The sequence below is a fragment of the Populus trichocarpa genome, chromosome 15, assembly GCF_000002775.5.
Source record: "Populus trichocarpa isolate Nisqually-1 chromosome 15, P.trichocarpa_v4.1, whole genome shotgun sequence".
Taxonomy (NCBI): domain Eukaryota; kingdom Viridiplantae; phylum Streptophyta; class Magnoliopsida; order Malpighiales; family Salicaceae; genus Populus; species Populus trichocarpa.
In genome coordinates, this window is record NC_037299.2 from 13276243 (window position 1) to 13301625 (window position 25383).

At 35.1% G+C, this 25383-nt stretch overlaps 2 protein-coding genes across 4 annotated transcripts; both read left to right on the forward strand.

Annotated features, from left to right (window-relative positions):
• Positions 1 to 2913: 2913 nt before the first annotated feature.
• LOC7457641 (protein PHLOEM PROTEIN 2-LIKE A9) lies at positions 2914 to 9845 on the forward strand. Of its 3 annotated transcripts, none has more exons than XM_052447446.1 (5): positions 2914 to 3111; positions 3212 to 3297; positions 7545 to 7611; positions 7723 to 7802; positions 8745 to 9845. In XM_052447446.1, exons 1-5 carry the CDS (start codon positions 3046 to 3048, stop codon positions 9274 to 9276), a joined length of 831 nt encoding a protein of 276 aa, XP_052303406.1. In that variant the 5' UTR covers positions 2914 to 3045; the 3' UTR covers positions 9277 to 9845. The 3 variants fall into 3 exon arrangements, with proteins under 3 accessions (XP_052303406.1, XP_002321802.3, XP_024442255.1); XM_002321766.4 differs by having other exon boundaries at positions 2915 to 3111; positions 7542 to 7611; XM_024586487.2 differs by lacking the exons at positions 7545 to 7611; positions 7723 to 7802 and having other exon boundaries at positions 2918 to 3111.
• A 10805-nt stretch (positions 9846 to 20650) lies between these two features.
• On the forward strand, positions 20651 to 22198 carry LOC127904389 (uncharacterized). The gene has a single exon (XM_052447680.1). The coding sequence runs from the start codon at positions 20651 to 20653 to the stop codon at positions 22196 to 22198; it is 1548 nt and encodes a 515-aa protein (XP_052303640.1).
• The last annotated feature ends 3185 nt before the right edge of the window (positions 22199 to 25383 follow it).

Sequence of the window (25383 nt, forward strand, 5' to 3'; positions counted from 1 at the left end):
TACATATTATAAATAATGAAGTTTAAAAGATTATTTTAAAAAGTTTTTTATTCCACGTTAAAAAGATATTATGTTAAGCTTTTAAGTTGAAGTATTTAAACCAAAAAAGTTTTTTATTCTATATTGAAAAAACACAATTTTTTTTGGAACATAGAATATATATACTAATGGGTTTCAAATCTCACATTGAAAAAACATAGCTTTTTTCTTGTGAACATGAATATATATACTAATGAGTTTCAAATCCCATATTAAAAAGATACTATGTTATCATTTTAAGTTGAAGTATTTAAATCAAAAGGTTTTTTATCCCACATTGAAAAAGCATAACTTTTTTCTTGGGAACATAAAGTATATATATTGATGGGTTTCAAATCCCACATTTAAAAAGAAAAAAAAATCAGGTCACGGGTTGACCCGCCAGGTCAACTGGGTCCTGGATCTTTTGACAAACCCAGATTAGTCTAGCTCCCGGGTCGACTGGGTCCAGGTTTAATAACTATACCGACAACCTCAACACCCAAATATTTTTTTATTTAAAAAAAAAAACATTAGCATAGTCAGTTAAACAATTTGATAAAATAACATATATATTTTTTCAAGATTATGTGAAATAGCACATTAACTCAATATTTATTAAATATCTCAACTTTTAAACGTAATAAGATAATTATTACATTTTAAAATAATAACATTTAAATATATCCCTTTTTTTTAACACAGCAACTTAGCATGTAGTTTTAAAATAATAGCATTTAAACAATTTGATAAAATAACATATATTTTTTTTAAGATTATGTGAAATAGCACATTAACTCAATATTTATTAAATATCTCTACTTTTAAATATAACAAGATAATTATCACGTTTTAAAATAATAACATTTAAATATGTTGTGTTTTTGAAGCATAACAACTTAGCATGTAGTTTTAATTAAAATCCTATTGCTAAATTGGTCAGCTGATTGATCTATAGATATATGAACCAGTTGACTGTTTTACATAAAAAAACATAATTTTATGAATTTTTTTTCAATATGTTTTTATGAAAATCAATGATGTAGAGATTTACAATAATCGATGATTCTAAACAATTAAATGTGAGTCTGTCATAATTAGATGAAGATCTGCTGTAAACATATTATATAGATAGCCTAGAAAATATATTTACGGACTAATGAAATAGGTCTAGACTCAATACAAAATCTAGTCGCGCTAGATCAAAATAATAGCTTTAAAAAGACCATAACTTTTGATTCAATCGTTAAATTGCGCTCAAACTTTTATAAAAGTTTCTAAAGGCTGTTTTTCTCAGAGTAACTATAAAATTGCTACTATAACCGTCAGATTTTTAGATTTAAAAAAATCACTTCAAGTCTCTGATTTTGATAATTTTGTGATTTTTCTTGTTATTTTTGGAACCGGTCAACTAATTTAACTAATTATTATAAACTAATCAACAAATTTATCTTGAATTTAATTGATATTATCTTTTAAAAATATAATATTTAATTAAATATCACAATTTACAACTACAGCATCTAAATTCATACTATTTCACCAAAAAACAAAATTCCGCAGTTTGTGTGTGCTAATTACCTAATTTATTCAATATTTTTCGCTCCATTAGGGACAATAGGTGATGGGACTTGGGAGAAGTTACAGGCTTGTCGGTGGTGGCTTTGGATTATATGTCTCACAGTGATGGATTTTTTTTTTCAATATATTTTTGATGATTATTCAAAAAAACAGTGATGGATTTTTTTGAGCAAATGGATTTATCGATCTTGAACAAAGATTTATTTATTTATTATTCCTTCTCTTCTTTTCTTATACTAATATTATAATTTTTGTTTTTGATTATTTTTTTTATCTGTGATTTTTGTTCATCTTTTACTTTGTTAGGGTCAAATCGAATTTGAAGCGCCACATCAAGCCTCCTGGCTCTACCGTTTAGCCACTGGGAAACAACACAGCACAAGATTCGATCTTGTAGAATTCAATTATCAGTTTTTAAACCATGATTAATATGCCTCAAAGTTTGCTTCATAACTCCCCCACGTAAGGTTATTAAGTAAATTATTTTTATAAATTGATTAAAGCACAAGGGCAAGCTGACCATTTGGTTTTTGTTTTAGAAAACAAATTGTTATCAGACCTAGCAATAATAAGTTTTATATCATATCTTTGAAAAGAATGAGGCTTGTTTAAAGGCTTGCATGAGAGTGTTGTAGATGAAGCGTTTTAAAATGTTTTTTTTTCGGAAATAAATTAAAACTATATATATTTTATTATGTTTTAAAATTTATTTTTGATATCAATATATTAAAACAATTCAAAAATATAAATATAATAACTTTAAATAAAAATAATTTTAAATTTTAAACAAACACCGTTTTTATCTCATTGCAAAGCACCCTCCATAGAAACCTCTTAATCTATTATACATGCATCCTATTATTATTATTATTATTATTATTATTATTATTATTTAAAGATTAGAATCTTAGAAGGGGTAGTATGGAAACATTTTTAATTTTTTAAATACATAATTTAATATGTGGACAGTCTCGTCAAAACACTAATATTGAACACAAGTGTGCGTTTGGAAACGCGGTTATACCCACGTTTCTAAAAAAGTTTAATTTTTTTTTGATAAAAATTATTTTTTTAATCTTTTAAATTGTTTTGATGCGCTGATCTCAAAAATAATTTTTTAAAAATAAAAAAAATATCATTTTAATGCATTTAGGCATTAAAATCACCTTGAAAAGCAACCGCAACCACATTCCCAAACAGACTTATAACCGAAAGTTGATCAGGAAAGATTTTTATCACAGGAAAATACTGGAAGTAGATGATTCTTTTTAGGAAGGAGATAGATTCTAAAACAGTGAGGTGAATTTATGGACCATATATGGATTGGATTTAGAATATTAGATCGTGGAAATAGATACTCACAAACAACATAGCTCCCATCATTGTTTGAACTTTGTACCACCTAGCTAGTTCCTTGAAAACTCTTTCCTTAGCATCCAGATCATCATGAGTTTTCGTTCCAAGAGTTCTAGACAAGGGGATTCCAAAGGCTCTAAAGAACCGCCTTCTAAGGTCAGAATACTATTTCTTCTACGGTATCAGTTCGTAATGATCAGGGGAGCAAATGAAATGTTTAAATGATATGACAATTTGGATTTTTTTTCTTGTTTAGCATGTTTCAAAGGGTGCTGAAGGTACAGGATCATCGTTTCCCGACTTCTCCAAGATGAAAAATCTCTTCGGGAGAGGGTCTAAAGGGTGAGAATATGCGCCTTCCTTTATGAACAAATGATTTAATTTATATTTATTTCTTTATTTTCTCGGTGACCTCAAGATGCAGTTCAAATAGTTAAACTCTCTCTTTGCATATAAATCTTATTTTGATATATAACTGAAAATAAAATATTAATTCTCGTCAAATCATTTCATAAAAGTTTCTTTCTGTCAACTTTTAGGACTAAAGGATTGAAACCTTAGGGAATGAAAATGGACTCATTTCAAGTCTCATAGGGTAAACTGAAACAAAATAAAACATTGAAAAAAGGGTTAAACCTCAAGATTTTGGCCTGCTTTATCAAAGAACAACACTTCTTACCTTAACTTTATGCTTCATCAAAAGGATCAGTGTTTTCCAGCTTCTCCTCTAAGATAGAAAGTCCCTTACAGAAGATTTTTAGAGGGTAGAATATGCTTCTATCTTTTTTATTAGCAGTTTCTATGAGCATGCTTGTTTGCAGTAGTTTCAACACCGTTTATATTTTTTGTATATGATCTGCACTTGGAAAGTGGCATGAGGTCCATTATTCATTTCTATGTCGAAAGGTCAGCCAGCCATATAAGGGCGACGTGAAAATTTAGTATTTAAGAGGATTATCAATTTGTATGACTTTAATTATCTTACTGTTGGTGTTCGTCCACATTTAGATATCGTCTGAACTTCTAGTGAAGTCATTAATTACCTGTGTAACTAAAGTTTAAGTAACCTGATGATGGGCTGGTCAGGTTTTGGGTTTGCTTGCTCTCCAATAATTACGAGTTCGATTCCTCTCAGGACCACTGGAAGTTTATATAATCGTTAACTTTTAGGCTCGTAAGATTAATCGATGTACATATAAGCTGACTCGAACATCTAAATTAATAATAATAAAAAAAGTTTAAGTCACATTTCTCAACCACGCAAACAATCGACACAATGTTAATGTAAAACATGTTTCAGGTTAAATTTCCTTGAAAATCTAATTATTCTTGGTTAACAAAATACTCCAGGCAACACCAAAAAAGAGAAGAATCCACGCTTTTCTTTGAAATTTTCCCTTAGCCATTTGTATGCCATTGAAAAAGTAGAAAGTTTTCGGGACACACCAAGAGATACCCTACCAAGAGATGAATTTTGACCAAAAATTCCAAGCAAACTTGCATTAAAGTAACAAATGGTCTGAATTCTCCATAACTTTCGCACAAAAAGAACAACAAGATTGATCAATTGGAAGTAACCATCTACTAAAAGAAAGGAACATAATCTGTTCTGCACAGCTAACCATAAAAATGTCTGAATCTTTGGGGGATCTGCAGAATCTCAAATGTTTGATGTAAAAGAGCCATCGACTAGTGTACTGCAAGATTTAACTAAAAATCTCCCATCACTTCCAATATTCTAGATTTTAGCATTTGGATTCCATTGAAACAATTGAATCTCGTTTAAGAGGCCTTGCAGGGAAGAAACTTGATCAAGTTCAAAAGCCCTCGACTCTCTTTGCCAACCTAACTGCCAAGTCCAAAATCCATTATACCATGAACTCAGGTTCAAAATTGTCACTAGCTTCCCAGGAGACAATTTGTATAGTCTCAGTTGTCTATTTTTCAGCAATGAATCTCCCAACAACATATCATTTTAAAAGTGAACATACTCGTCATTTTGGACTACAAATCTAGTTTATTTCTTAAAACTTTTGCACTAATTCGGATGGATTTATTGTTTTCATTATTCGCTGCCAAATACATGATAGTTTCTTGCTGAAAAAAGGAGCATTCTCAAAACTTGGGAGATACATTTTGTGGATTAAATCTCTCCCTTTACCTTAATAAAAATTAAACATCTCACGTTTTCTCTTACTAATTGGTCCCTATACTTTTGACCTGAATTTAATAAAGAAAAATTGTATCTATAACTGGCCTTAAAGTGTAGTGAAGTCTTGAATATGAACTTCTCTGTGAGAACATATTCATGGTTCATAGTAATTGATTGTTTTGTAATTAAAAGGGCATTGTTTAACATAAATAAATAAGAAAAACTCACATGATTCTAGCATTAGTTTAACTCTTCTCTCCTTACAATTTGTGATTAAGGATAATGTTATTCTCATTCCACAACTTGTTAATCTCACTCTATGTTCTTTTGAACTGACAAGAATAATCTTCTTCCATAACAACTGAAATAATATGGTATTATTTTACATATTATAAAACAAACACACAATTGACTTATAAAACTTCTTCCTACAACAAATATAATAATCTAAAAGCAGTTGTCATCTGCGATTTTCACTACACTATAACTTAGAGATTTCAAATCATATCTAAATAATTTATGGGTCTCATAAAATCACATGGATTGAATTTTATCACATGAACGTAAAGAGGATTCGAACTGTTATGGTTGTTCTTATTATGAAAACACACTCAAGTCTTTGTACATGCTTTGTATCTTTATACAACCCAAGAGCATAAGTTTAGGCATTCAAAGATATTTAACGGAACAGAAATAGAAAAACTGATCCTAGAATCATGGAATACACAAGATCTGGTAGTAACGTAAATGGTGATAGTTAGCCTTGAGGTGGCACTTTTGTGATTTCTTTAGTATTCTTAATACGCCCAGCAAGAACAGGTTACCATCAGCTAGGCCAATCTTGTCTTATAGATATTCTGTCCTTTGTCTAGAAAGTAGCTTAGTGAGTAAATCAGGGAGCTAGTCATTAGTGTGAACATGAAGAAATTTTTTTTCAACCAAATCTCGCACAAAGTGAAGATCTATCTGAATGTGCTTCATTCTAGAATGTTGGAGAGGATTAAAGCTTAACTGTGTTGCGCCCAAATTATCATCTAAGAGTGTAGGTGAGTGTATTAATGGAAACTTCGTTTTGTGAAGTAGAGAGAGCAGCCACATGGACTCAGCTGCAGCCGTTGCTATTGGGCTCAAGACAGAGATATGCATTTTGGGAGAGTGAGAAACCCACAAATGTGCACGGTGTGGCCTTAGGTTCTACCTTGTGTGAGCATATGTGAGTAAGGTGAGATCAATCTCAATAAGATGGCGATAATGTCTTTCGGACATACTATTTTGCTGTGGGGTATGGGAAGCAGTTGTATAATGACTAATCTCATGAACCGAAAGGTAGGATTTGAGACCAATATATTCTCCACCATTGTCAGAATAAGATTTTTTATTTTGGTGTTAAACTTATTTTTCACAAGATTTCTGAATTGCGGAAAAATTGTTTGAACTGTTAATTTATGAGTCATAGAATAGAGCCATGTGTATTTAGTATAGTGGTTAACAAAAATAAAATAATATTTAGAGCCATCAATACCAATTTCATGAGATGTTTTGTATGAAGTAAGAAGTGGGGTGATAGTTGTGGAGGTGGAGGCAAGAATGGCATGGAGGATGAGTTTGTCTTGGCGAACCAATGGGAGTTCGCAGCTTTGGAGACAACAGAGTTTGTTGTATCAATAGCTGGGCTTTTTTTTGCACCAGTGAAAAAGTCAATGAAATCATAATCAATAAGTAATGCCTCAAATTGAGCTCTCCACTGAGAAAAGGTGGAAGGAGTGAGTTTTTTGTTGATGGTGGTGACCGTATTGATGGTGGTGATGGGTGAATCAATGGTAGATGTATAAATGGCAGCCATGTTGCAGAAAATAAAAGGAAAAAAAAAATACTCATTAGAGATTATTGCTCTGATACCATAAAAAGAATTTGAACTGTTATTGTTGTTCTTATTATAAAAACACACTCAAGTCTCTGTACATGCTTTGTATTTTTATACAACCCAAGAGCATAAATTTAGGTATTTAAAGATATTTAACATAACAGAAATAAAAAAACTGATCCTAGAATCATGGAATATATAAGATCTGGTAGTAACATAAATGGTGACAACTAGCCTTGAGGTGGCACTTATGTGATTTCTTTAGTTTCCTTAATAGAACATCTTTTTTATTCACAATTCTTTTATATAATTTAAACACAAATTTTTTTATATTGAAATATATTATATTTAGTATAGTGTAGTTATATCATGAGAAATTAAACAATATAAGTTAATAATGCAATTTATTTTAGACACGCAGAGAGTATTTACATTAAAATAAGCATAGAACCTAAGAGATCAATGATCCCACACGTTTTTAAACTTTAATTTACTTCTCAATAGTTGTGTATTAAATTCAGAACTCCTTTCTTTATTTGATATTAAGAAGATTTCGACAAATATTAACAGCAGTAAGGCAAGTAGCGACTCTCAACAACCATCTTCAAATAATGAAAATCCAGAACCGGCCCTCTCACAGGTGAGAATACTAATAAATGGTAATTAATCATCAGTTCGTGATGATCAGGGATCAAATGAGATGGTTTCATGATGACAATTTGGAAATTCTATTGTTTGACATGTTTTATAGGCTGGTAAAACCATGTTTAAACCGAAGAATCTTAGCATCTTTTCGGAGGAAGAAAGTCAAGCTTGGACAACTTCTGAAAGGTACTGAGGATAATATATGCCTATTTTCTTGTTGAGGTGCTGTGTTACAAACTTTGGTGTGGTTCATCATCTGGTGCTGTGTTACAAGTATTTTGTTAATAGAAGTAAAATTATAACTACTAAATGAGACAGAGAAAGCTATGGTTTTTAGTTTAACACGCGTATAAAACCCTAAGGCTAGACAAAAATACAACTAAAGTTGTAAAAGTCTATAGTTTATTCAACAAAAGTCCCATAAAATCTGAAAAGATTGGTTTAAATACCTCAAATAACTAGGAAACAACCAATCAGGAAAAATAATATAGCTAAAATCCAAAATTAAGAAGGAAGAAGTATAAAATATGGACTGAAACTTTGAGGGCCTTTGGAGTGAGCTTTTGGCGAATATGAGCATTGATCGAACGGGCTTGGAGTGTGAAAGGAAGCTTAGCACAAGCTCAATTTTCTATCAGGAATTCACCTATAAAATTTGAGCTTTATTTAACAATTGGATTAACTGTTTTGAGTCAAACTACCTGATTGGATAATTTCTTTGACTGTTTTTGTTTTTCGATCTGATCCATAAAATCCCGGCTAATTATTCCACATCATTAAATTAAAATAAAAAATTTTGGTGAATATTCTTGCATGTATTCATTATTAAAAAAAAATCAATATACAAGGTTCCCGCCATGCTTTTAGTTATAGTTTCTTCCTGTTGTTTCCTTTCATTTTTGGTCGAGACCATAAAAAAAAGTTTTGATTTATTTCTTTACTTGCCAGGATTGGATTTTAGGAGTGAGTATATTAATCTAGAGATCAATGGTTTACCATCATGATGGAACTGTGTCACTACCTTTTGTGCATCTGCTGATTCTGAATAGTGGTGCTGTAGTTGTTTTTGTAGAGACTATTTTGTTTATGTCAATATGAGGCTATTAATTTTCTCTTTGCAAGCTATAGGGACGATCCTGCAGAGCTGCTAGAGGTGTGTTGGCTTGATGTAACTGGTTCAATGACTGCTACCAAAGGGAAGGCGTATGAAATTAGCTTCATATTATCCATGAATGAAGAGAATTCCTTTGGCTGGGAAGATCCTGTTTATGTGATGGCAAGGATAGGAGAGGAGGGAGAGTATACGCGCGTAAAAATAGATCTATCCAAGTTAGGCCTGAAAGAAGAGGAATTTCCGGCGGAGAAGTGTCGGGTTGAGTTTAGAAGTGATGAAAACGCTGAAAATAATAAGAAAACACTCTATTTTGGCTTGTATGAGGTGTGGACTAACCACTGGAAGGGTGGTCTACGGATCCATGAGGCCATTGTTCGGGAATTAACAGCTGAAGATTCTGCTTCTACATCTAATACCCGTTCGGACGACTCCAAAGTGCAAGAAGCAACAGCTGACAAGTCTACTTCAGCATCTGAAAACCCAACAGCGGACATGTCCATAGATAAGCAAGTACGGCCAGCTCCTCCCAACGAGCTCAGAAAATAACAGTTCACGATTCGGCCTCCACATCTACTAATCATGTTAATGATTTTGCTGCCCCGTCTCTTGTCGAAAATCTAGAAGATGTGTTCTATGACTCGAAGGAATCTCTAGAAGATAAGTGAAAAACAGAATCTCTACATCTACTATATGGCTAGTTATCCTCAATAATATTGCTCGATTATCATATAAAAAAAAATGAGTAGAAAACAGAAGCCCCAAAAGTTAACTTGGAAGGCTAAAAAAATAAAATTAAAGGCAGAAAACTTTAATTCGAGTGTCTGATTGGATCCGAAATCCCATTATGAAAAACTGATTTAGAGCTCATGTGAAGCCAACAAAGGCTGTTTGAGGGTCAAAATCCATTTCCAATGCCTACTTCCAGGTATTTTCAGCGATTTGATCAGCAGGGCAGATTGATTTCTAATCCGGATTTCCATCTGACTATTTATCTGTTTTCGCAAGTGTCATATTTCAAGTTATTTTGATTTTCTTAGTCAGCGCAACTATGGCAAACTTAAATTATACAATGTTAAGACCCCAGTTATTTAGCTATGGATTGAATAAGAACTATAGACTTAATTAAAGACTCTTTCTCCAGAGCTTTTCTGCTTGCCTTGTGAATTGCTGCGTCAACATCCAATAGTCCTCTGGGTGTGAACTGATTAAGAAAGTTTTTTAAGCAGGTGTGATCTTACTTCTAAAGAGCTGGTTATATTGCTTGAAAAATTAAAAAAGTACAAAATGGCTGGATATACATTGTTAATTTCAGTAATCTCTTGCATGCATGTGCTTTCATTTTTGAAGTTCTTAAAGCTTAGGGTGGATTACTAGGATACACAAATGACACTTCCTTTCCTGATGCTACTCGTGTCATTTTGGGTGTGTCTAAAATATTAAAGTTTCAATAAAATTCAAGTAAATGGAAAGATTTAAAAAAAAAATCTAAAACAATAAATATGTAAATGAAGCAATAAAAACAGCTTAATTAAAAAAATATATAGAGGTAAAGCATAGAGAAAAAAGGAAAAATAATGATAAATTATAGCTTTGAAGATATGCTCATAGAGAAAAATATGTGTATTGAGATAGCAAAGAAAAACAATGATATTGGTTTTCGATCTATTTATAAAAAATATTAAACTTAATAACTAAGTAAAAAAGAAAAAGCTAAACTAAATAGAAATACTAATTTCACGAAAGTAGCTTTTCCTAAATAAGAATTGGGGGGGGGGGGGGGGGGGGGGCGCTTTGTATTGCAATTTAGTTTGTCTTTGTCTTGATTGATCCTTCATATTGTTTGAACGTCTACATTGCTCTATTAAACAATAGAAGTTTATCAATTTGTCCCAATTACTCGGTGATCAATTGAAAAATGTTTATTTTTTTTATGAGCACTTTGGTTAATAAGGAAATTAGAAAGAAGAATAAGCAAGGAATATTATTTGATTTGTTTTGTCCATAATCTCTATACACTCCTGTGAGCCAAAAAATGCTTTCAGTCTAATACACCAATTATCATAATTACCTTTAGATAGCTACGAAATGAATGTTTGTGCATTTTTTTATAGTCATTTTATTCTTTGAATGACTATATCACCTTCTGGGAGTTGAGCTTGACAAGACAGACACTGCGTATGAATCTAGAATGGTCAAAATAATAGGTAATCGGTTTGACTTGGTTGAAAATGAGTCAAAAATAGGCTAAACTAGTCAAAAACCCGATTCTGAACATTGGTCGGTTCGTTGGGGTTGAACCAGGAATATTTGATGAATATTATTCATCCAGCGACTTGATGGCTCGGTTTATAATAATAATAATAATAATCATAAGGATTTTTATCCTTTTATGTTGACTCGGGTCAATGATTAACCTAACTCATGACCTAGTTCAAGTCCCGGGTCAACTCCCGAGTTGGTTTTAAAACTATTATAATAATTATTTTTATCCTTATATTGACTTGGGTTAATGGTCAACTTGACCTGTAACCTGGACCTAGTTCTAGCTCGACTCCCGAGTTGAGTTTTAAAAATATAATAATAATCATTTTTATTTTTATATTGACTCATATCAAAATCAGTGTAAGACCTAAATTTTTAGCCCAAACTCAAGCCCAAGTCAGCCCAAACCTAACTTAACTTTGGTGCATCAAATATGATGGCCCTTCTGCCGTTTCTCACTGCTTCAAACCCAAACCCACTGGTAAGTAAGTTCAACTTCTTCTTTACCCCTTTTGGCCTTTCTCAATTTATGTTCCGTTTCTTATAATTTTGTGTAGTTTTTGGGTTCTTTTGTAGGGGTAGAAATGGAGGGGATGAAAGTGGAGGAAGCTTATTTTAGAGGCAGGAATTTACAAGGTGCCAGGCTTCCTATTCCAAATGGGTGTTCTGGTAACTTTGTTATATTGCAAGGAATTGAAATGTGAAAACCCTTGTAACTCAACTAGTCAGATCCTAAGTTTGCTCTCTAGAGGTCATCAGTTCGAGTCTCACAAACCTCAGGGCCACTAGAGGCTTACATGGTCGTTAATTTCAGGACCCGTAGTATTAGTCGAGATGCGCACAAACTAACCCGGACACCGACGTTAATCAAAAATTAAAAAAAATCATAATTAAAAAAAGGAATTGAAATATGAAACCTGATTTTTCTTTAAAAAAATTTATGATCCAATATGGGAAAAGAAATTTATTCTCGTTGTCATCTTGCAATGCTTGAGAAGGTGGAACCACCCTCAGCACCCGCTTCTCGGACAGAGAAGGTGGAAGCACCTTCAGCACCCGCTGCACGGACAGAGAAACATGAAAACAAATTCATTAGCGTTGGTAAAGTCATTAATTATAGGAAAATAGGTTTCCCAATCATGGTCCTTAATTATAGGATTACATTTTCTTTGGAACACTTGCAATACAAATCACTTATAGCTAGGTATAAAAAGCTGCATTTCACTGATTTTGAAGTAATTTGGAATATGGGCAAATTGAAAACATTCTTTAATTTCCTTGTAATTAATGAACAAAATTTACTTACAGCTAGGAATAAAGAAATGTATTTCATAAAAATATGGAACGGGGTTACGGTTGTACAAGAGTAGCTAGCTCACCTTGAACCATTTTATTTCTTCTTGTAGCTCGAGTGCAGGGCCGGGCTTGGTTCCTCCGTGATAGTGCTTCATGTGTGCAACTTGGTGCAACAATGTGTAGCCATTATGGTCGATTGTCGAGCTCATCCTGGTCACTAGTCTGTTATTGTTCTTGACAGCACGGAAAACCCCCCTCTGTCGATGCATCACAGCCAAATGCAATATGTTCTGCCCCATTTGATTAACAAGCTTATTGAAGGAAAGCAACAGATGGATTCTCATTCCAACACAGACTCCTCCTGCAACACTGACATCTTGCCACACAAATTGCAGAGTCCGACTACAACATTGATTGCAGACTGCAGTCTCAGTTTGACTCCAACAGGATAATTGTTTTCTATAGATAGACTCTTGTATGACCGTGATTATAGGAGATTTAATAGCCATCATCCTTCCTAGTTGTGTGTGTGTGTGTATCTGCTGCTATAACAGAAAAACATAATACAAGATTCTTCTGTCTCCTTTGTTTCTTCAACATATAACAATCCTACAACATGCTGGAAGGAGAGCCAAATCCTAATCACTGTTTAGGCTCAATTTTACTAAATGAATTTAACTATCTCCCTTGCTGAAGAGCTATGACAATTGCTCTTGGTGTAAGATTCAAACTTGGCTATGTCAATGGCCATATTAAGCCTCTTGAGTCTACTTCATCATCTTATGAAGCTCGACAATGGAAAGACCAACTTGTTATGTTTTGGTTACTTAATTCGATGAAAATTATATTGCTGAAATATTCAGCTACTTAGAATCTTGGAATTATGGAAAGCTGTGAAAGAGATATATGGAAATCAAAACAATTCAACTTGTATTTTTCATATCAACAAAAATCTTGCCAATTTGCAGCAAGATGGAAAGACTTATGTTCAATTACTCAAAACCCTGGAAGGTATGACGAGTGAACTTGCACTACCAGAAAATTGATAAATACAAACGGAAATACCGAGAGAATATTTCCGAGGGATTTTACCGACTGAAATATTCCCTCTGTAGGAATTACCGTGGGAAAAAAAATTAAAACAAAGCAAAAAAAAATAATGACGTGTCATTTTTACCAACGAAATTACCGACGGAATTTCTTCCGTCGGTAATTCCGTCTGTAAATTTGTTGGTAAAAATATGAACACTATTCATCATGTCAATTACAAAGGGAATCACCGACGGAATTGTCCGTCGGTATTTTCCAGAGAGCTCCAGAACTGTTCACTTTCCAATTGCACTGTTAATTGTTGTTCTTTACGGACAAAATCACCGACGGATTGAAAAGTCGTCGGTGTTATTTGGCGGTTTTCTGAAAAAATTCAATTAATTAAAAATTTTCATTTAAATATTACAGACGGGATCACCGACGGATTGAAAAATCATCGGTAATTTTTTGGCGGTTTCTGTAAACTTTTTACGAAATTGAAAATTTAAATTAAATATTACCGATGGAATTACCGACGGAATAATTAAAAAATATTAATATTCAATTATCCGTCGGTAACGCGCTCCAATAAAAAGCCTAAATCTCCTTATTTCACAAGAAACAGACCCATTTCTTATTATTATTATTCTTCTTCATGTTCTTCTACTTCTTCTTCTTCTTCTTTTTCTTCACTATATGTAAAAAACATCATTAAGGTATGTATTCTTCTTCTTCATTATATGTAAAAAACATCATTTCTTATCTATTTCTTTCTCTTCTTTTCTCTCCTCATCTCCTTCTCTTTTCCTCCATGCTTGGGTATGTCTTCTTATTCTTTCTTCTTTTATCCTCTTAGTTTTTTTTTAATTAATATGCTTAACAAAAAAAAAATTCTCTCCTTAGCTTCACTTGCAACTACATTAAGGTAAGATTTTTCTTTTTTCTTCTTTTTTCATGATGTTTTTCACTATATTTGTTTTTTATTTTATTTTTAATTGTTTTTGTTCTTAATAATTGTATAAATGTTGTTGTGAGATTTTTTTTTCACATGAGATCAATTTTTAGTAGATTTATTTATAGGATTTTTAAATTTTTAGCAATTGCAACTTCATTTTTTTCATATGAATTTTTTTAGTTGAATTTATTTTTTTGTTTTATTTATTTGTTGCAAATTTGTTTGAGTTGATTTTCTTATTCTTTTTTCCAAGCATTTTGAGTATATATTACATAGTGTTAATTTATGTTAATTTAATTATTTTATAATTTTATAAAATGAACTTTTTTAAAATGTTTTTAAATAATTACCGACGGAATTACCGACGAAAATTCCATCGGTAATAAAAAATATTATTACCGAGGGATATATCGACGAAATGAAGCAGATAAATTTATTTTTTTATTACCAACGGATTTACCAACGGACAAAAAATTACCGATGAAAGATTCACCGACGGAGCATTTCCGTTGGTGATTCCGTCGGTAAATTAATTACCGACAGAATATGTGTCTTACGGAATATGAAAAAATTTCGTCGGTAAAACTCTTAAATCTTGTAGTGTTGCACTATATCGTCCTTATACGGTTGATGCAGCAAAATTAAGGAAACATGAAGAGGAGGACAAGATCTTCCAACTCTTAGCTAGTCTCAGTTCAAAATATGAAGATCTTCACATCAAGATCCTCATGAATCCTGATTTTCAATCCCTTACTAGTGTGTGTGCGCTACTATTCAATTAGAAGAAGCTCGCATAAAGGTTATGAATTTTGACTCTAAAATCCCTTTATCAGAAACTTGTGCTTATGCTATTAACAAATCAATGAACAATGATGGACCTTACAAGGGAAAACGACCCGATTTAAAGTGGCATCATTGTCATAATATTTGTTGTAACCCAATTTTGGATCCACCAAGATTTTCTCAAAAGTTATTTTATTTCTATTATTATTTATAAAAATCCAAAAAAATTAAGAAAAATAAAAATTCAAAAATATATTTTTCTCGAGTCAACCGCATCTTTCCATAAGAATCGATTCCACCGAGTCAATACGGGTCAAACCATGTCGACCAGGGTAAAAAATGAGTTTCAGGCCGTTTTCGGGTCAAAACCGTCATTTCTGGTCAAAACCAAGTTCACCGGGTCAATACGGGTCAAACCATGTCGACCAGGGTAAAAAATGAGTTTCAGGCCGTTTTCGGGTCAAAACCGTCATTTCTGGTCAAAACCGAGTTCACTGGGTCAATACGGGTCAAACCATGTCGACCAGGGTAAAAAATAAGTTTCGGGTCATTTTGAGTCAAAACTGTTATTTTCGGTCATTACAATTGATTTTTAGCGGTTAAATCGGGTTTTTCTAGTACTGAATTGAGTTTTTAATTTTATCTATATAAATATATATTATTATACATAATAAAAAATAAAATAAAAATAAAATAAAATAAAATAAAAAATTGTCAAACGGGCAGTTGCACCGAAAGCAAACGGTGATTAAAAAATGCTGAAAGCAGACGGTGATTAAAAAATAAAATTTGTGGAAATTTAAGGTTTGTATGTCCCCTCTAATTGGCTATAAATAGCCAGTCACAGTGCGACAGACGGGGGAGGAAGAAAAAGAAAGCAAAAAAAGGAGAGATTATAAAACATACTATTCAGTTTTTTTTTACTATTTCTTCACGAGAGTAGGATATTGATTTTTATTAAAAACAATATGAAAAATACCAAATATATCCTAACCGTTAGATCTAATAGTGTTTAGATCTGAACCGTTGATTTAAGAGTATACAATAGGGCTTACCACACCAGATTAAAACCCCAACACATCTCAGCCCTTGAAACAATCTGAGCTTTGATCCCGTTGCGCCACGTCACCCGGTGTACCGAGATTTCGGTGCACCGCGTCACACCCGATCACACCTCTGTTCATCCGGACCGTCCGATCAACCTGCAGATCGGGCCAATCACAGCCGCACGATCTTTCCATCAGAGATCCAACGGATCACAAGCATCAACGGCACCGGTGTACCGTGCTAGTGTTCTCACCGTAGCAAAGCCCAGAGCATCTCTCTCCTCTCGCCGGCGACGCTCTCTCTCTCATCCGATCTCCACTTTCCGGCCGTCTCCAGCCTCCGCACCACCACAGAAAGGTTTCTCCCCTGCTGTAAAGAAAAACCCCGGTGGTTTTCATCATTTTCTCCGCCTCATCTGGCCGGAAAAAGACCGCGATCGTCGTCGTCCACCGAAGCTTCAAACCGACGATTCTCCCTCGTCAGCCATCAACGGCCGTAGAGACCACCGCCATCAGAATCCTCGCCATCAGATCTACCAGGATCGACCATCGGTTGGCCAGAAATCACGCCGGAAAATCTCCTCGCCGCCAACAGTAGCCGCGCGTGTGCCACACGCGCCGCCAGTGGCATTTTCGTAAGTTTCGGAGAAATTGGAGGGTATTTCAGTATTTTGCCTATACAGTGGCACTCAGGTAATTTTTCGGGGTTTCTACTGGTATTTTTGATATTTTTTATGTATAAATGCTTGTAAATTTTCTTGCATGTTGTAAAAAATACAAAAACCAAAGTCGACACGTCTCTTTTTTTTAAAAAAAGGACCGATGTCAAAAATGCAAATACCAAATATGGATTATGTCCATTATTTCCTTTGGTAACCCAGACGTAATTCTCCTTTTTTAGGGACAAACGTCAATACTTTAGACAAGTCTCCTAATTTTTAGGGACGGATGTCGTTTTTAACGTGTCTCCTATTTTTAGGGACCGACGTTAACCATTTTAAAAAAACAAATTACCAATAAACCCAAAATATAATGGATTATATCCATTAATTCTTTTGGTAACTCAGACGAGTCTCCTAATTTTTAGGGACTGATGTCATTTTTAACGTGTCTCCTATTTTTAGGGACCGACGTTAATCATTAAAAAAAATTACAAATAAACCCAAAACATAATCGCATTTGAATCAAATAAAAAACACACAAGTAAGGGTAACCTTTCTTTTGAAAGGATGTTTTAAGGGTGGTGTCTACCTTCCCTTAATCATAACTAACCCCGTACCCGAATCTCTGGGACCAGTGTCTAATTTGGGATTTCTAGTTCCCTCAAATTACTAGATGGCGACTCCAATAAAATCTTTGTTTCCCCAAATCGAGAAAAAACCCTTTTTGTTAAATAAACAAAAAAGCGGGAGCCGTCGCCCGACGTCGTGTATCGACAGAATGGCGACTCAACTGTTGTAACCCAATTTTGGATCCACCAAGATTTTCTCAAAAGTTATTTTATTTCTATTATTATTTATAAAAATCCAAAAAAATTAAGAAAAATAAAAATTCAAAAATATATTTTTCTCGAGTCAACCGCATCTTTCCATAAGAACCGATTCCACCGAGTCAATACGGGTCAAACCATGTCGACCAGGGTAAAAATGAGTTTCAGGCCGTTTTCGGGTCAAAACCATCATTTCTGGTCAAAACCAAGTTCACCGGGTCAATACGGGTCAAACCATGTCGACCAGGGTAAAAAATGAGTTTCAGGCCGTTTTCGGGTCAAAACCGTCATTTCTGGTCAAAACCGAGTTCACTGGGTCAATACGGGTCAAACCATGTCGACCAGGGTAAAAAATAAGTTTCAGGTCATTTTGAGTCAAAACTGTTATTTTCGGTCATTAAAATTGATTTTTAGCGGTTGAATCGGGTTTTTCTAATACTGAATTGAGTTTTTAATTTTACCTATATAAATATATATTATTATACATAATAAAAAATAAAAATAAAAATTTGTCAAAGGAACAGGTGCACCGAAAGCAAATGATCCATTTTTTCTTTAAAGCAAATCGGTGGTGATTTGGACGTCCCTGTGATTGGCTATAAATAGCTAGTGCGCCAGGAAAAAAGAAAAAGGGGGAGAAAAAGAAAAAAAAATATCCGATCACTATTAAGTTTTTTTTTACTATTTCTTTACAAGAGTAGGATATTGATTTAAAAAAAAAACAATATGGAAAATACCAAATATATCCTAACCGTTAGATCTAATAGTGTTTAGATCTGAACCGTTGATTTAAGAGGATACAATAGGGCTTACCACACCAGATTAAAACCCAAACACATCTCAGCCTTTGAAATAATCTAAGCTTTGATCCCGTTGCGCCACGTCACCCGGTGTACCGAGATTTCGGTGTACCGCGTCACACCCGATCCTACCTCTGTTCATCCGGACCGTCCGATCAACCTGCAGATCGGGCCAATCCCAGCCGCACGATCTTTCCATCAGAGATCCAACGGATCACAGGCCTCAACTGCACAGGTGTACCATGCTTGCGTTCTCACCGTAGCATAACCCAGAGCATCTCTCTCCTCTCGCCGGCGACGCTCTCTCTCTCATCCGATCTCCACTTTCCGGCCGTCTCCAGCCTCCGCACCACCACAGAAAGGTTTCTCCCCTGCTGTAAAGAAAAACCCCGGTGGTTGTCATCGTTTTATCCGCCTCATCTGGCCGGAAAAGGACCGCGATCGTCGGTTTGCCACCGAAGCTTCAAGTCGACGATTCTCCCTCTTCAGCCATCAACGACCGTCGAGACCACCGCCATCAGAATCCTCGCCCTCAGATCTACCAGAAGCAACCATTTTTTGGCCGGAAATCTCGCCAGAAAACTTCACCGCCGCCAACAGTAGCCGCGCGTGTGCCACACGCGCCGCCAGTGGCATTTTCGTAATTTTCGGAGAAATTGGAGGGTATTTCAGTATTTTGCCTATACAGTGGCACTCAGGTAATTTTTCGGAGTTTCTACTGGTATTTTTGATATTTTTTATATATAAATGCTTGTAAATTTTCTTGCATGTTGTAAAAAATACAAAAACCAAAGCCGACACGTCTCTTTTTTAAAAAAAGGACCGATGTCAAAAATGCAAATACCAAATATGGATTATGTCCATTATTTCCTTTGGTAACCCAGACGTAATTCTCCTTTTTTAGGGATAAACGTCAATATTTTAGACGAGTCTCCTAATTTTTAGGGACTGATGTTATTTTTAACGTGTCTCCTATTTTTAGGGACCGACGTTAACCATTTGAAAAAAAACAAATTACCAATAAACCCAAAATATAATGGATTATATCCATTATTTCTTTTGGTAACCCAGACGTAATTCTCCTTTTTAGGGTTGAAACGTCATATTTTAGACGAGTCTCCTAATTTTTAGGGACTGATGTCATTTTTAACGTGTCTCCTATTTTTAGGGACCGACGTTAATCATTTACAAAAAATTACCAATAAACCCAAAATATAATGGATTATATCCATTATTTCTTTTGGTAACCCAGACGTAATTCTCCTTTTTAGGGTTGAAACGTCATATTTTAGACGAGTCTCCTAATTTTTAGGGACTGATGTCATTTTTAACGTGTCTCCTATTTTTAGGGACCGACGTTAATCATTTACAAAAAATTACAAATAAGCCCAAAATATAATCGCATTTGAATCAAATAAAAAACACACAAGTAAGGGTAACCTTTCTTTTGAAAGGATGTTTTAAGGGTGGTGTCTACCTTCCCTTAATCATAACTAACCCCGTACCCGAATCTCTGGGACCAGTGTCTAATTTGGGATTTCTAGTTCCCTCAAATTACTAGATGGCGACTCCAATAAAATCTTTGTTTCCCCCAATCGAGATAAAAACCCTTTTTGTTAAATAAACAAAAAAAGCGGGAGCCGTCGCCCGACGTCGTGTATCGACAGAATGGCGACTCCACTGGGGACTTAGGGTTGAGCCAACTGCTTGTGTTTGCTTTTCATTTGCTCTTTCTTATCGCTATTTATTTTTGGGCACTTATTTTATTTGCATTATTTATTTTATGCAATATCTACTGTGATTCTTTTCAATTTTTCATTTCATCACATACATACATATTATTTATTTGTGTATTCACACACTTCACTGTGAACCCATAAAAGCTCTGGACCCGAGCTCGTCCTTTTTAAGATTAGAAAAGAGAGATTCAAGTGGCAAGTGTGACTTATGTCCACTGATGCTCATTTGGACTTTTGCTTGGATTGTAACTCACCCTATGCAACTAGTACTGTGGAGTCTTTCTCCCCTACTCATGTTGTATAAGGTTAAGAGGCCGATTACTTCACGAGTAATTCGGGCAATCTAAGAACCGGAGAATATCTTTAAGGATAGACTAAACTGAGCCAAACCTTATGAGCTAGATCCTATCAAGTAGGATATACCCATTAGGACACGAACAAATGTCAATGCATGAACATACATGTTCATATACATTTCATGTGCTCATTAAGTCTCCACCGATCCTTACAGGAAGTGTGAGATGGAAAAATCCATTACCATTGAGGAATTTTTGACCAGATCAGAATTGAGCCAACATGATGAAGGGGATTGTTTGCCATCAGAATTTGAGTCTCAGTTGCCAGAGCATGTTAAATTAGATGACAGACCACTTGGTACAGGACAACTGCTAGACTGCTGGGAAAAGTTATCGTCTCATGATCAAATCACTTTTCAGAAACAATATGGGGATCTATCACATTTACTGAAAATTAGGGTCCAACATGCTTGTTTTCAAGCCATGATAGGGTTTTGGGATCCAGAATATCGGTGCTTCACATTTGATACTGTGGATATGACTCCTACTATCGAGGAGTATGAATCCCTGCTAAATTGTCCCAAGTCAGAAAAGGTGTACTTTTACACACCTATAGAGCATGCACTTTCTAACTTTGCTTGGATTACCCAAATAGACTGTCAACTAGCAAAATCACATGCAACTAAACGTGGAAATAGCCAGGGTTGGTTTTGGAATGAGCTAGAGGCCATATTCAAGAAGAGATTACATGATGAAAGCAATGAAATTCGATTGAGAATTTTGGCCTTAGGCATATATGGTTTGGTTCTTTTCCCATCTGCCGAAGGAATGATTGATTTTGAAGCTGTTAATGTATTCACAAATGTGGTGACCCTTAAAATTAATCCTGCTACAGCAATATTGGCAGAAACTTTCTCATCCTTGAATTATTGCAGAAAAGCTGGAAGGGGTCGTTTAAGATGTTGCTTGCAGTTATTGTTTGTCTGGACTGTGAGTCATATGATTGAGGGGAAGATTTCAGGTTTGGTTGGTACCCCGTGGCATCTTTATTCTCAGCTGGAGAATTTTGCTGAAAAACACTTGCATGAAGTAGGAAAAACCACATGGGAATCAATGTTCCTAAGTCTAAGTAAATCTCAATTTCATTGGAGAAGTCGATATGCTTATTTCAAATCTTATCTGGCGTATTGTGGTGAGTACCCATGGGTCCCGTTGATTGGAGCCCGCTGCTGTATTAGTTACTGTCCTAACCTGGTTTTACGACAGTTTGGATTTGAGCAGTTTATTCCAAGGACTACTAAACTGGCAACATTTTATGAAGATTTCAAGACCTCAAAGAAATTATTGGAGTCAGTGAAGAAGGCATGGAAACATCCTGGTAGGGTTACTTCCGCTAAGAGAGTAGAAGGAAAAACAACTGAAGGATATCCAATATGGCAAAAGAAGAGAGGGAAAGGGTATAAAGTTCCTCCTTTTGAAGGGCCACCCAGGTTTTTGATTCAGTCTGCTGAAGACACACACGAAGAAGTTCGCGCCCAACAAGAATCCTATAACCTAAGTTTGAATGCTGAAGTGGAAGAGTTATGGGCTAAAAAAAGAAAGTTAGAATCTAATCTAGTCACTCGAGAAAAAGCTTTGGCTATCATAAAACAAGAAAAGGATGACTTGTCAGCTCAGCTACAACATCAACAACTTGAGTTCCAGCAATTACAAGAAAAATATGTACTTTTGTCAGAAGATAAGAGGAAGCAAGATGTCAACATGAAGAGATAGGTTAGAAGAGCATCAAAAGCTGAGAAAATGGTGTTAAAATTGGAAGAGAAAAATGAATCACTTCAAGAACAATGTCAAAATCATGATACAATCATTGCCAATTTAGATGAGCATGTAGACCATTTGCTTTCTATTGAGCAAACCTTATCATCAGAAAAAGAAAAGGCAGAAAAAGAAGCAGAATGTTGGGCTTCTGAAGCTATGCGCTATCATGTACAAGCAGATGATGCCAAGAATTATGCTTTAGGATTACGAGGCCTAGCCCAACAAATAGCAGATGGTGAGCCAATGACCAGAAATGAATTCCATCAATTTTTCGGGTTGATCAGAGATGGAATTAACGAGATCTCAGCATATGACGGTCCAAGGCTTTGGAAAGATTGACTTGTTGTACTTTTAATATTATCAATTAATAAAAAGGCAATTTCATCATCTTTTTGTTATGAGAAATGTTTATTCTGATTTATGGCATCAAATTTCTCCCCTAAATCGGTTCAAGTTCCTGTAGGTTTGGAGTCCTCAGTGAGAACTTTCTTAAGAGAATCTGATCTGGTCTATTCCTCGTCATAAGGAAACCTTGCAACAAATAACAAGCATGCATAAAACATATGGCATTTTGCATCCATTTGTGCATTTCATTCATTTATCAAGCATGCACACGTTTGAAACATAAGTTCCCCCACCTGCTGAGGTCTACTCGACTCATAAATCTGTTTGAATAAGTGTTGAGCTTCAAGAGTGGAAAGGGAACGTCTGTACAAACTCATAAATCTGTTTGAATAAGTTCCATTGAAGTTGCACCTCTCCTTTTTCGTCATGAACAATGAACAATGACAGTAATGCCTTCAGTCACAATTAATGACGACAACCCTTGTTCTCGTTCAACTGTACTGATAGTCATTCAAAGCCTTCACATATTCCAAGAGCACATAATAGCTGCTAGCTTTCTGTTCCTGGTGCATTGGCCTTTTTTCCAGACATCTCTATTGTGAACACCATTCCGATCCAGCAGTATCGGATGCTGCTCTGAGAAAAACAAGAGCAGACATTGAAACTTTAACAGAGCAGAATTCCCACTATAGGTGTTTGTTTGTTGCACTGCCAGTGAGGAATCAAAGAGAAGACAAAAGGGTTTTCAGATTCATCAGTTTCTCTTCCAGTTGAGACCGCATGATTCCACACGTCGGCAGTGGTGGTGCTGCATGTTTCTATGCGCTACCAAGATTGCCTGGCTGTTGGAAAGTTTCTACCAATCCACAAACAACCACAACAACATTGGAAAGATTGATATGATGTTGTGAGGATTGTCGAAAGATTTGAACAAGCTATGAAGAGGGGAATGATTGAAGATTCTACCAAGAATTCTAGAACAATAATGAGAGATGAATCAAAGGATGACTCTGACGATGGGAAGCCTTAATTATGTGGTCCAACCAGGTCTCACTGTAACATCAATTGCTCAAATGTCTTTGCCACGATTGACATACCTCAACCACTCGAGTTTGTCTACCAGCATCTGTTAGACTTTGGACTTATTGCCCTGACTCCGCCAATTTACCTCATTTTGAGTGCGCCTTTGAGCCCTCAACTCCTTTTGAGTGCGCCTTTGAGCCCTCACCTCCATTTTGAGTGCGCCTTTGAGCCCTCATCCCTTTGGTAGTGTGTTTTCTAACCCTACCTCCTTTTGAGTGCGCCTTTAAGCCCTCACCTCCTTTTGAGTGCGCCTTTGAGCCCTCAACTACTTTTGAGTACGCCTTTGAGCCCTCATCCCTTAGGTAGTGCGTTTTCTAACCCTACCTCTTTTTGAGTGCGCCTTTAAGCCCTTACCTCCATTTTGAGTGTGCCTTTGAGCCCTCATCCTTTTGGTAGTGTCTTTTCTAACCCTACCTCCTTTTGAGTGCGCCTTTGAGCCCTCAACTCCTTTTGAGTACGCCTTTGAGCCCTCATCCCTTAGGTAGTGCGTTTTCTAACCCTACCTCCATTTTGAGTGCACCTTTGAGCCCTCAACTCCTTTTGAGTGCGCCTTTGAGCCCTCATCCCTTAGTAAAAGATACATGAATATCATTGGGGGATTTTGTGCCATTCAGTTGAACAGTTGCAAGAATTTCAAGAATCAAGTTGAGTTTGTGCAAAATGACATCATCGGCCATATTGTCACCTCAACATCCTCAGATTGACAAGTGATCGAAATGCTTGGCAAAACACAGATATCGCCAGAAAAGCTGATCCAAGAAGAGTGTTAAATTGTCGATCCTTTTTGTTATGAGTTTTGTCATTCTGCATTTTATTTTGGGATCACATCTCATCTTTTAACGAAACATGTCTTTTCTTTGTCCCTTTGTTGTTCTGAAAGCATGAGATGTTTCTTTCAAAGGTTATTTTGACAAAATATTTTGATCAAGCTCCAACATGCGTTTAAGATTAGTCAATCCTGAAGATTAAAATTATTTTGCTTAAATGACTCGATGCTTGTTGAAATGACATGAGGTGACCAAGAAACTTTTGAGCTCACACATGAAATTGAACCATACACCATGTAGCTAAGTTTTAGCAGTATGCATAATGACACGTAGTGGATTCAATAGTTATGGACTCATGAATTATGATTCGTACAAGTCTAAATCATTACATTGGATGAGGTCAAAATTTATCGGTTCTAACCGACCTTGCTTGAAATGAGAAAAGGCCATTTTTGTTTCATCCTTTCATAATTCTTGAAATATATATCCCTTGCAGTCCCATTTTGAGCTAATAGAATATTTCTTTCATAAAAAACCCTGACTAGGATCACACCCCACACTGAGGGCAATGAGAATCTTTTCCTAGAAAAGACAAAGACAATGCTAGAGTCGATGGATAAAGGGAAGGCTTAGAACAAAAGTCCAATGATTGAGAAAGGGCTAGAAGAAGAAAGCCAAAGATTGATAAAGACACAACAAATGCCAAAAGTTAACCCAAAAAAATCAAGTGTGATGTCTTTTGGTGTGTCTATGATAAAGCCTTTACGATATTCAAAAGATTAGATTGGCTATTCATCAAAGAAAAGTTGGATTTGCTTATGACCTATGTTAAACAACTTTTTATTTTTGAGATTAACAAGGTTATATGTCACTGTCTCTACAAAGACAACGTGAGGAAAAAAGATTGATGAGTAATTGATGGTGATCCTAGGTTCTTGAAACCCT